The sequence below is a fragment of the Triticum dicoccoides genome, chromosome 6B (assembly GCF_002162155.2).
Source record: "Triticum dicoccoides isolate Atlit2015 ecotype Zavitan chromosome 6B, WEW_v2.0, whole genome shotgun sequence".
Lineage (NCBI taxonomy): Eukaryota > Viridiplantae > Streptophyta > Magnoliopsida > Poales > Poaceae > Triticum > Triticum dicoccoides.
In genome coordinates, this window is record NC_041391.1 from 49,692,797 (window position 1) to 49,706,098 (window position 13,302).

General features: G+C 44.3%; 2 protein-coding genes across 2 annotated transcripts in view; one reads left to right on the plus strand and one right to left on the minus strand.

Moving 5' to 3' along the window:
* LOC119320696 (alpha/beta-gliadin clone PW8142-like) overlaps positions 1–703 on the plus strand; it is a 27,832-nt gene extending 27,129 nt beyond the window's left edge. The window contains exon 4 of the mRNA XM_037594669.1: positions 1–703. Within this exon, the coding sequence (XP_037450566.1) occupies positions 1–538 (538 nt within the window). The 3' untranslated portion in view covers positions 539–703.
* Positions 704–1,653: 950 nt separating this feature from the next.
* Positions 1,654–3,629, minus strand: LOC119325171. The gene is made up of 3 exons (XM_037598922.1): positions 3,202–3,629; positions 3,024–3,105; positions 1,654–2,797 (listed from the first exon to the last, which is right to left on the minus strand). The coding sequence occupies exons 1-3, from the start codon at positions 3,458–3,460 to the stop codon at positions 2,740–2,742; spliced, it is 399 nt and encodes a 132-aa protein (XP_037454819.1). The 5' UTR covers positions 3,461–3,629; the 3' UTR covers positions 1,654–2,739.
* Between the last annotated feature and the right edge of the window lie 9,673 nt (positions 3,630–13,302).

Sequence of the window (13,302 nt, forward strand, 5' to 3'; positions counted from 1 at the left end):
ACAACAACAACAACAACAACAACAACAACAACAAATCCTTCAACAAATTCTGCAACAACAACTGATTCCATGCAGGGATGTCGTCTTGCAACAACCCAACATAGCACATGCTAGCTCACAAGTATCGCAACAAAGTTACCAACTGTTGCAACAATTATGTTGTCAGCAATTGTGGCAGACCCCCGAGCAGTCACGGTGCCAAGCCATCCACAATGTCGTGCATGCTATTATTCTGCATCAACAAAAACAACAACAACAACAACAACAACAACAACAACAACAACAACAACAACAACAACAACCGTCGAGCCAGGTCTCCTACCAGCAGCCTCAACAACAATATACATCGGCCCAGGGCTCCTTCCAGCCATCTCAGCAAAACCCACAGGCCCAGGGCTTTGTCCAACCTCAACAACTGCCCCAGTTCGAGGAAATAAGGAACCTAGCGCTGCAGACGCTACCTGCAATGTGCAATGTCTACATCCCTCCATATTGCTCGACCACCATTGTGCCATTTGGCATCATCGGTACTAACTGAGAAGAGAAGAACTCTAGTACTAGATATATGAAACACCGTTTTCTTAGACCATGGTTTGGTCGTTGTGGCGGTGAAAAATAAAGTGACATGATCTATCATGTAAGAACCCGAACTATACTATTTCAAACTTGGGAATAAAAGACAAACACAGGTCTTTTTTGCATATGATTGTTTGTTTGAGTTCCATTCATGTGCCCGTTCACAAGTTCACCCCTAATTATATATATTAAGCATTAATTAGATGTTTATGTGCATTAATCTAAAGATAACAGAATGAATTTGAAACTTGAATTTAATTGAAGTATTTTCTTAGACTTTCAAATTGAGCATTGATAGTGAGGACTATCCACATCCTTGGCTTGCCCTTGATCAATTCTTTCCAAATAAGCATTCAATTCATCAGTCAATTACATTGATTTTTGTGGCTTGTACTTCTCCTCAACATGAGTATCTTCGTTGCGGCTACTCCAAATCTCCCACATAACTAAAGCATTAATAGCACTCTTCCTTACATCAAGGATATATGGATCGAAGATATGTCTTGACCATGTTTCTGGGTGCAACCTTGGTAGTTTTATGTCAAAATATTCTCAAGCAGAATCCAAGAATAAACTTGCATGCTCACGTGTGATAAGGGCATATGAAGTAACATTTCCTCACCAAGGCCACACATAGGGCACACACATAACCCCATCACATGCCTTTTTAGTTATGCATATGAAGGTAGGATGTTTTTAATTACTCTGCACCAAAATACTCTTAACTTGGGTTGTAACCCAAGCTTTCGTTGCCTTTTAAATTTTTCTTCCCCATTAGATGAACTAGACAGTCCAGCTACCACACGATACCTTGTGTTCATCACGGCTCTGTACAACAATTGAACAGAAGAAATGTCATTTATTTACCATACCCATGACCAAATGTTCTCTCCTACTCCCTCCGTCCCAAAATACTTGTCATTAAAATGGATAAAAGAGGATGTATCTAGATGTGTTTTAGTTCTAAATACATCTCTTTTTGTCCATTTTGATGACAAGTATTTCCGGACGGAGGGAGTACATTATTTGGTCGTGGCATATTAAGGATGGCCACTTCACCTGATGGGATAAACACGTAATGAATGAATGGAGTGTTCCAGTCGCGCGTGTTTTTTCATCGATAAGATCAGCTACAAGTTGGACCAGAGTTCCTCACATGTATCATAGTGGTTTCATCAGCGGCGTGCCCTGCACCCATTTAGCATACCATATCTCTGTAGTATGTGCATTCCCAATTTTTCACAACATACCCTCCTTCAAACCTTCTCATCCTTTCAGAATAGCATGCGAAGTTAACGATGCACTATGCGGGAACCCGCATTTGAAAAAAAAATCATTTCATGGTATCTTCCGTGAAGGACCCTCGTACATGAGCTATCTAGATAGAAATAGTCATGTGTGTTTAGCCAACTTTGCATAAGTGAATATATCAAGGTCGTGGAACCCCAAGCCTCCAATTACACCCGGCCTCTCTACCAACAAGATGTCCAAAGACATCAAGGATACACATCCAAAAAACAAAATAAAAAGAACAGAAGAAAAAAAATACCCCTCCATGGTGATCAATCGCTAGCATGCATCAGTAGCACTCTAACCACCACCGAAGACAATGCCCGGATTACAAAAAAGGTTCTCCAAAAGCAACGCCCCCAAGAAAGAAACAATGCACAAGCGTTGTCGTTGCCCGATCGAAGATCGTGGGTATTCACCTTGGAAAAATTCCGAGTTCACCCAAAAACAATGCCTTCAACAAGGCCATTGCCAAGTACAAACAATGAGGGCCAGACCTTGGGTTTTCACCCTAGGAATTGAGAATCGATACTCGAGGAGTACCACCAAAAATGCATCACCCTTCTCTCAATCCAGACCTGCAGAAAAAGATCAAAAACGCCGCATCGTGCCACCCGTATCCGTGGAGGCATGAACTTGGCAAGACGCCAAACATGGCTGGAGATGGGGACCAACCACACCTGGCCAGATCTGGTGACTCCTAGTCCCACCGCTGCCGCTACAGCAGCACCGCGTGTAGCATACCATCCCATCTACGCTGTTGTCTGATTAGAAGGATACATGGATATACAGATGGAAAGGCCCACATTTTCCCTCCAACAATATAAATAAAGCTTATTAGGATGTGAGAAAGCTCACACAATTTTATACTGGCTATGGAAACGTGTTCCCCGCTTCTACAGGATACCCGCCGCCGAACTCACCATCCGTTCTACACAAGCAGTAAAACCGATCGGATTACCATTTCGGTTGTTACTTCTATAGTCTAATGGAACGATCACTTCCAGAATTACGCCATGGTGCCATCTTTTATATGCAACATATTGTGAACTGTATTTTCTGTCAGTGAAGTTGACAAAATAGAGTAATACAGGGTACAGGGGTAGAGCATGCAGGTGGTGGTTGTTGTGTGGTTTGTGTGTTAGTTATGTGTGTACCTGGCGTCGAAGTAGCGTTGGCTGGCCAGCTGCAGCTCATAGGCGCACGAGCACAACGGTGGCACGGCCACCACCGCCTCCACTGCGCGCAACGCCGAGAAGCAACAAGCATGTTAGAATTTGTCCGTGGACACTCGATGGATCGACCTGATCGATCACTCATTTTGTGCATACTCACCACCACACATGGCTGAACCGAGCATCCTCCTGGCGGCGCCCAATGAGACCGTCCTCGCAGCGGCCACGGCTCGATAGTTCGCCCCCATGCGCGCGGTACGGTGCCGCAGCCTGCAGTCAAAACAGAGCATGCAGAGCACTATCGGTGAGATTGAAGGAGAGGAATATTGAAATGGAAACTTAGCTATAGGAGGTGAAGGCAAGGGGGGCTGGTGCAAGGGGAGGGAGACTCCTGGAGCTAGGGAGCACGCCGACGCCATTTCTCATGGTGCAAGTTTGTTTCAATCTTCGATCCTGCTCGCTGTTGATTATGGGTACAGTAAATTTTAGCTAGCTACGATGCAAACTAAGTGGTATGCCTGGTCTTAACCTATCTATCTATGTTATCTTCTATTCGGCGAGGTGGCTGCGCCTGTGGCGGATGTGGCCGCTGCCATGCCTTGCACCTGACCTGGTCAATCTCCCTCTCCTATATTCGAGAAGAAAAAAAGATCTTTGTCTTCTCTTCTGATCAGATGGGGAGGAGATGGTGAGAGATGATGACCTGGTCAAATTTGCCACCAATAGCAGCCCTTAGAACAGACAAGGCCAGTTTGCAAGTTTTAAAACATAACTTTTTTAGTGCGCATGAAAAACAGAACACGTATCTTTCCACACATAATGAACTATAGGTACGACCAAAAGAAAAACATAACGAACTATAGGTTGTCACAACAACTCATGCCATCCCACGGCCTCCTCCGACCCTGCCAAAATTGTTGCATCTGCACTCGCAAGTGTTACCGTAGATGATCACTTGCATGATTTCACGTAAAATAAAATAAGATCTACAAACAAATAGAAGCTACACATACTTTGGCATGCACACACATTGCAAGCCATACTAAGCTGATAACTGTTAATAACTTGTACAACATATACAACACATAAGACAAGTAAAAGCAATTTGTTGAGTCATGGTCTTTCAAAGCAAGCTGCATTACTACTCTAATCTATCTTAACAGGTCACACATGATTACAATCCTTTTTGTGTGCAAGTCAAGCTTATCTAGTTTACACGTAACGACTTGTAGAACATTACAAAATTGATGTTTGCTAATAACTTCTAGAACACTACAACACTTTACATGTAAAAGGAATTTGATGAGTCATGACCTACTAAAGAAAGTTACATTATACTAGTCTCATCTATCTTAACAGGTCACACAAGATTACAAACTAAGTTCTGTGCAAGCAATGCTTATCTAGTTTACACGTAACAACTTGCATAACATTACAAACTTACTTTTAGAAAATTAGGCAATCTACATTAGTGTTTGAGCTGTAAAGTGAATAAGATGAGTCATGTGTGTTATCACAACTTTTTGGTGGTGGAATGATAGTGCCACCAAACACAACATACTAAATTATGATTTCGGGAAGCATCCAAGCAGCCAGTTCTCCTACCAGCAGCCCCATAACCAATATCCATCAGGCCAAGGCTCCTTCCAGCCATCTCAGCAAAACCCACAGGCCTAGGGCTCTGTCCAACCTCAACAACTGCCCCAGTTCGAGGAAATAAGGAACCTAGCGCTGCAGACTCTACCAACAATGTGCAATGTCTACATCCCTCCATATTGCTCGGCCACCATTGCGCCATTTGGCATCGTCGGTAGTAACTGAGAAGAGAAGAACTTTAGTACTAGATATATGAAACACCATTTTCTTAGACAATGGTTTGGTCGTTGTAACCATGAAAAAATAAAGTGACATGCACATGTCATGTAAGAACCCGAACTATACTAGTTCAAACTTGGGAATAAAAGACAAACACAGGTCTTGTTTGCATATGATTGTCTGTTTGAGTTCCATTCATGTGCCCATTCACAAGTTCACCCCTAATTATATATACTAGTAAATATGCCCGTGTGTTGCTACGGGCCATGCATTGTCTAAACCATGCATCATATAGTTCAAATAAGTTGCATTCATGCCCTCTCTGGCAGGCCCTCTTTCAGCTGGGTACTGCCCTCGAGTGTAGGGCTGTGGTTGTAGAGGAATTTGGCTGGATGCTTATTTTCTTCTCAACTTTGAAACATGTTCTTTGACACTTCAGTTACTGCTACCCGTGATCATTATTGTAACCTTTATAGTACATAACTTCTTGCCTACTCTCAAAAAGCATGACTATTTTTGTGTATCAAATTTCAAATGGGTCAGCATGCATATTTTGAATTGACTACTACATCCATATGTAGTCCATATTGAAATCTCTAGAAAGACTTTATATTAGAAATTAATAAGCCCCTATGACAAATGAAAATTAGCATATTTTCATCTTGTAAAATGAAGCTGCAATTTTTTTGCAATACATAAGTGAATCCTCTAAATATGGGCCATTCTACAACTGATTTGTTTTCAAAGCATTTCCCTATTTGGTACCACATATCTGCTGTAAAATATTTGAAGGATAGAGGAAGGAGATAAAAAATAACAAAAAATTGAAGAATGATAATGAACAATTTAAGACAGTCGCAAGTATGTAGATATTGTTAGATAATAACGAGAAATAAACGAGACAAAGAGACACGGATTTTTACGTGGAAACCCTTGCGGGAGAAAACCACGGAACGCACGAAGGCGCATCACTATAATTGGGAGGAGTATTACAATACACGAGAGGACAAACCCTCTACGTGCTAATCTGGTGGAGATCTCTCTCTCATCTATTCTATGACTAGCTAGTACTATATAAAGGGGCAAACAACTCTCTTTCTTGGTGGACACGAAACAGAGTTGTAGTCATGCTACGTCTAGCACGGTTGACATGCCGTAGTCCCGTAGGACTCCATCTGTAGTACAACACTTGTATGGGATTCGGAACACAATAAAAATAACACTCCACCTTGAGACAAAATCCCTTACAATAATCATAGATAGCATCAACTCCTCAATTAAAGTCATCACAAGTAAACCTTGTGCCTGGAAACGTCCATAGGACTAATAAACTTCTCATGAAGTCATATTGAGAAAATCAATCAGTAGGTCGTCCAGAAAACAGCACAACTATCAACAAAGCAGACTAACAAAACTTGGTCTCCCAATAAAGGTCTGAGTCTGTGCCACTGACCTCAAAAACTGAAACTGCTCAATCATCAAATGACATAAGTCATCATATCTCCTGTGGTGCCTGAACGAGCGCATAGCTCATAGTGCAACATCTTGGTGCACATCGCATTGTGAAGAACTCATCTCACGGAATCTGAACGTGCTTCAAAACAGAAAGCACAAACCTCGGCAAACAATACTCAAGCAAGAGCATATGATACGGATGGCATCGCGTGCACCCAAAAAACTGCCGACTTGTAGTGGTTAATGAAAATCCATGACATGGTCATAAACTGTCCTTGTAGAACAACTGTCGGATGAAGGAACCATCTTAACATGCAACGGAGTTTCAACTCTGCAATAGACCCCTCTTGAAAGAGCAAAGACAACTGAATTGCACTTCAAACTTAATAGCGCTAAATGTTGTAGTATCTAGCAGAAACAAATCAATCTCCTTCTTGCACCTCAACTGATTCTCATCACGAACATGAATATCAAAACAAAACCTTCACATGCATATCAGCAAAACACTATGGAGAGAATAGTGTATATGCTGGCTACCAACAGGCTTAATAATTACTTCCTCCATACCCTTTTTTTTCCTGATAACTGAATTGTGATCTTCAAATAACTGCAGCAAATTGCATCCATTATCCCGACGGCCATAATCCCCAAAACTCCACCTTGAAGAAAAACTGAGTGCATCCTGATAATTGGCTTGTGCCAACAACGCTCACATCTCGACTTGCCATAGGGTAAACCTTGCGTCACGATCCAGCAGCGAAACATCATACTTCATGGATGCCATGAATAGATTAAATCTGTGTCCACAAAGTAGTACAAGGCGATAGAAAAATTCTTGACAGAATTAATTTTTTCGATAAAGGGCGATTTTATTATCTCAAATGTAGCATCAAGCAGATACAAAGCATTATGAGTAACACCCGGCCTCTGCATAACTAGGATGCACACAGCCCAATATGAAGGTCTGACAAAAAATTGATGAAAAAAACCGACAAATCGGCAACAGTAGAGCCCTATAGACCGACACTATGCCTATGTCGAAGGAGGTGGTGGATCGATCCGAAGTTATGTTGCCACCCATATTGGGAAAAAACCTCCATAGCCACCTGCTCCAATCGCATACAGACCGCCTTGAACAGCGGTTGGTCCTCCGGTCGTTGTAACATAGACCACATACGTAGCAATTGTGTACAGCGGAAAATAACCTGTAGAGGAGAAGCATTTCTTCAATTAAAAACAAAATCATTTTTACATAGCCAAAGCGACCAAATTAAGGCATACGCTCCCACCCTTATTAGCGTTTTGAACCTATTTGAAATACCGTCCAGCCAATGACCAAAAGTATTGGCAACATTTGTGGGCGGATACAAATTTGACGCTATTTGGATGACTGATCACGTAGAACGCGCAAACTTGCATTGGAAAAGGAGGTGTTTGATTGTCGCATCATGAGTACAAAAACAACACTTCTTACTCCCTTGCCAGTTGCGTCGTGCGAGATTGTCTTTGGTTAACACAACCCCCCTACGAAGATACCACATGAAAATTTTCACTTTAATTGGAATCTTAGACTTCCAACTTTTCTTGTTATTACTCACTGGTACCTCAGAATGTGTGAGCGCACGATACATAGAGTCTACAGTGAAAGACCCTGATGTAATAAGGTTCCAGCGGAACACATCCCGGCCTTGTGTCAGGTTAATCGAATCCAGTCGGGATAAAAGATTATGCCATGACACAAGTCGGGGGCAAATCAAATCCCGCATGAACGAAATATTCGGCGGGAATGAACCGAGCACTTGCGCAATAGTATTATTCTTATCGCGAACAATGTTGTATAAGCCTGGATATTGTTCTCGGAGACTGGCATTGCCTAGCCAGATGTCTTCCCAAAAAGGAATCTCCGACCCATCCTTTATCGTGATAGACCCAAAGAGAAAGAGATGTTTCTTTGCCGCCATTAGGCCAGCCCAAAAGTGCGAATCGCCAGGTTTCCAAAATGCCTGGGACACCGACTTTTGACCTAGATACTTGTTGCGCAGCATGGTTTGCCAAACACCATCCTCAGTAAGAAGTTTGAACAACCATTTACTGAGTAGGGCCTCATTTTTGACCTGCAAGTCATGAATTCCGAGCCCTCCTTGATCTTTCGGCCTACAAACCACGCTCCATTTGGCCAGCCTGTATTTTTTCTTTTCACCGTCTCTTTGCCAAAAGAATCTGGATCTAAAATAATCCAATCTTTTTAGGACCCCTTTTGGGAGTTGGAAGAAAGAAAGCATATAGAGAACCATATTTGTGAGGACAGAGTTAATCAAAACCAACCGTCCTCCAACTGAGAGTAGTTTTCCTTTCCAACTACTCAACCATTTCTCTAGACGCTCCTCTACATGCTTCCACTCCGCAATGGTGAAGCGTCCATAATGAATCGGTATTCCCAGTGGATCACGTGAGTATCCCATTGTCACCACAGATAAGCACGGCAAGACATACATCAATCCGATAAGATAACTTCAAAGGGAAAACTCAATCCATTACAAGAGAGTAGAGGGGGGAGAAACATCATAAGATCCAACTATAATAGCAAAGCTCGCGATACATCAAGATCGTGCCATAGAGAGAACACGAGAGAGAACACGAGAGAGAGAGAGATCAAACACATAGCTACTGGTACATACCCTCAGCCCCGAGGGTGAACTACTCCCTCCTCGTCATGGAGAGCGCTGGGATGATGCAGATGGCCACCAATGAGGGATCCCCCCCTTGGCAGGGTGCCGGAACAGGGTCCCAATTGACTTTTGGTGGCTACAGAGGCTTGCGGCGGTGGAACTCCCGATCTATTCTCGTTGTCGGTGTTTTTAGGGTATATGGGATTATATAGGTGAAAGAAGTCGGTCGAGGGGTGCTCGAGGGGCCCAGGAGACAGGGAGCGCGCCCAGTAGGGGGGGCTCCTATCTCCTGGCTTCCGCGAAACTCCCCTGGCTTGCACTCCAAGTTTCCTGGATTTCTTATGTTCCAAAAATAAGTTTCCCGAAGGTTTCATTCCATTTGGACTCCGTTTGATATTCCTTTTCTTCGAAATACTGAAACAGGCAATAAAGCAACAATATGGGCTGGGCCTCCGGTTAATAGGTTAGTCCCAAAAGTAATATAAAAGTGTATAATAAAGCCCATAATCATTCAAAACAGATAATAAAATAGCATGAATGCTTCATAAATTATAGATACGTTGGAGACGTATCAGTCGCCGCCGCTCTGGTCCCAGGAAGGCCACCGCTACTCCACTAAGTTGACGCCAAGCTTTGTGGGGTAAACATTGGCGGCCGATTAGCCGCTTGACGGCAACATGGAGGAAGAAATCTTCAGAACCTTGTGCTCTGGAGGAGGAGGTTATCGAGGCAAATGAGGAGGAGGCAAAGGCAATGGCCGGCTTTCTCGGCTTCATGGCCGGACATGGTGGTCGGGCGCCGGCGATCATTTAGATTAGGTTTAAAGTACGTTTTAGTACGGTTTGTGTGAAATATGTAATGAATATCGTCCAGTTTGTAGGAAAAGTTTTTGAAATGTAATGAATTTCATCCGGTTAATTTGAAATTTTCTTTGTTTGCACGAATTTCATCCGGTTAGTTCATATAGTTGTCGAAAGGTATGCGGGCGGCATCGGATGGCATCCATCAGTGTCCTCGGACAGATGCCGGTGTAAATTTGTGGGCCAGCACTGGAGATGCCCTAACTATCATGCTATAATCGCTAACAGTGCTCCATTATTTGGCAGGGAACAATTATCCCTCGATCAAAATCAGATCCGCGGTGTTTCGCACTCCTCCCGCGTAAGAGTGTAAGACACTGTAGCACGTCATATCACTCAAACTAGACCGCCTAATGAACGGGAAAGCACCGCCCTCGTCATTTTGTTATGGATTTCTATTGATCGATCGCACGAAAATGTTACGCTTCGCATGTTCTAAAGGAAAAGGCGGCACACTTACGACTCGTACGCGTCGCACCCCCCGGGATTGGCACTCACGATTGTCCAGCTCGCACGCCGCTCACCAGAGGGGACACGCGTTGTCTTGCAATTTCACTGACATGTGGGACTGTAATTGAATAAACCGTCGATAGCCAAAATCTAATCGCTCGGCGGGTGTCGGCTGAGAAGAGAGAAACGGGGGAGGGAGAAGAGATCGCCCGCCTGCCGCGCACAGACTCCAAGAAATATATGGTGATAATGTGAGGTGGGCCATGTTGGAGTCTGGACCGCTTCCGGAGCCCGCTCTGACCAGACGAGACTTGCCTGCTCACCCCGCGTGTGCCCATCCATGCTCCCACGTACGTGGCTTGATTTGATTGGAACAGAGTAAGGCGCAGCCCCACCCCCTAAAAATCAGGGGGGAGATGATTAGATTAGAAAGACAAAAGGAAAAAAGACAGCCGTAGGATGAAGTGGGATCACGGATGGGAGCATGGAGAGGGAGCAGGCAAGCCGGATCCGCTCTGACCGCCCTGGCCCCTCAAGACGCCAGTTGTCCGCCGCATGCATGCATAGCAAGTACTAAAATATTGGGCTATAGGCCCGCTTATGTGGAGGAGAGAGAGCCATTGACAAAGTCAAGGAGTGGGCTCTGCAAGAGCCCGTCTCTACACGTGCTCCTAGGTATAAAAAAATAATTCTAAAAAAAGCATAAAATACAATTGTGTCGAAAAAAATAAAGATAAAAAACATTTGAGAGGAAATAGATAGAGAGAAAGTGAGAAAAAGTTGTAATCTTATAGCCAACCTTATAGTCAACAGTATGGTAGCATTACATGAGGAAGGAGGGAGTGGTGCACATGCCAAGTTCACTGGGCTGCCGTGTTTCACACTCCTCCGTCGTAACAGTGGAAACAATAGATTTCATCAAAAATAAACAATGAATGCTCGTTGCTCATCCTCTATATCGGATTGAATACTTTCATTCGCCGACATGTGGGACGTCGACTATCCTGGTCCACCTGCCATGCACAAAATTATCCTGGTCTACCCGGTCGTATCGCAGGCCCAACCTTTCCCACTGTAAGTTGTTCGGACGAAGGAACCATCATGACTTTATAGAATTCCTTTTCTTCAATAAAACTTACTGTACCCGCAATACTGCTACCACACGTGAAGACTGGACGGCACTGTACCACGTCATATCACTGAAACCCACTAGGCCAAACTAGCCTGCCTAGGTCGGGAGTACGTCTCTGCACTGCTATGATTTTGTGTTGTACGTCTCTGTACTTCTGCTATGATTTTCCTACCCTATGAAACAAATGAGGCCTGAATGTATCCGTGTCGACTATTGTCTGATCGATCGCTAAGCCTACAATTTTAGGAGCTAGGGCTATTGGTCAATCGACAACGGATAAGTATAAGCGTACCACGAGCTCATCAGCCCCAACATTTCTCTTCGGTGAGTGTTTTGCAAGTACTATAGCTCGCACAGTAGCTAGCCTATTAACACCAAGAATCATCAAACAAGCCCTGCTGATATGATAAACAGTGCAAACTTACATCTAAGCATGCCATATATTACATCAAAAGCTGGTGAGGATACATCTGTTTCCATAACTCGGAGTGGGTTCGCATGATTCACTATCAAACAAAAGTTGCAAGTACTGCCCACACAAGACAGTGCACTAGCCCTAAGATGGTTTGATAACATGCATCGTTCTGGTAATTAAACACATGGCAATGCAAACTACTCTGAAGGATTAGCGCGACCAACTATTTCTTGTCATCGGTCTCTCGGGCAATGACCATAGCACGGATAGCGGCATGGGAATCGATCTTTGGGGCGATGTCCACAAGACTGACCGCGACATCAGAATCAATCTCTGGGCGATGTCCACAGGATTGACAACGGCATCGGAATCGATCTCCGGGGCGATGCCAACAGGACGGACCGCGACATCGAAAACGATCTCTGGGGCCTTGTCCACAGGACGGGCCGTGACATCGGAATCATCAAGGACGTCCACCAGCACCTGCACAACCCTAACATATTAGCAAGCACATTGCAAATAATCAAAAACCACAACTATGGTAATAAGCCATTGTTTTTTACCTTGTGCAGCTCACCGGGGGATCTCATCCCTCCGGGGGCCATCTCCTCGTCCTCGATGGGGGGCCATCACCTTTCTAGGGGAATACTTCTTCTCAACGGCGACTATCTCCTCAAACTCGGCCTTGAGCCTCGCATAGGTGGCCATCAGAGTTTTTAGGGTAGGCACGGTGGGGCCTTTGCTGTTCTTCCAACTTTCATGAGGAGTTCGTCCGCCTACGTCGTCAACTCTTTGGCCAGTGCTTGTTTCTTGGAGTTCTTCGTCTCCATGGGTTGGCCCGCCAACATGGTCAACTCGTTGGTCGGTGCTTGCTTCCTGGAGATCGCTGTCTCCAGTGGGTTGTCCTCCGGTAACTTTTTGCCTAGTGCTCCAGGATCCATCAATGAACTGACAAACAAAAAGCAATCGAAAGGAAACCACAATCGCAATGAAAACGGGAAAAGAATAGGCTGTGAGAATCGGTCGGTGCTTCGCAAAAAGAAGATTCTTGGAATGAAAATATAGCAGCATAACTAATTCGCCCACCTTTCCTTCGTCGGTACAGAAGAAAAATAGCAGAAGTGAGTAGCCTGGAGTGAGGTTTTCTTCAAGAAAGGGAAGAAAGGGCTTCAACGAGCGTTCCAATGAAATGATGGTTGCTTCGTCCAGTCCAACTTGGAGGCCACCTTACCACTGTTGGTAAAGGTGTGGGTTTTGTGATATGACGGGTCATGACGGCCACACCGGGGTGACAGGTGAGTCTCGACTGTAGCACCTCACTGTGATTTGGTGGATGGCACGCGGGCCCGGATGCTTTGATGTCCCGCATGTAGATAGAGTGGCTAGTCATATAGGAGTGATCAGTATTGTGCACAGCGACCAAGGCGGAGAGGAAAACGAGAGAACTACGTAATTAATGCCCGAG

What these genes read in the sequence shown, in the direction of transcription:
- LOC119325171 (XM_037598922.1), bottom strand. Translation starts at nt 3,460, where the DNA reads ATGGCGTCGGCGTGCTCCCTAGCTCCAGGAGTCTCCCTCCCCTTGCAC. An exon ending in CGGTTCAGCCATGTGTGGTG is followed by an intron (nt 3,106 to 3,201) that starts GTGAGTATGCAC and finishes CGTTGCGCGCAG; the next exon opens with TGGAGGCGGTGGTGGCCGTG. An exon ending in CAACGCTACTTCGACGCCAG is followed by an intron (nt 2,798 to 3,023) that starts GTACACACATAA and finishes CTGCTTGTGTAG; the next exon opens with AACGGATGGTGAGTTCGGCG.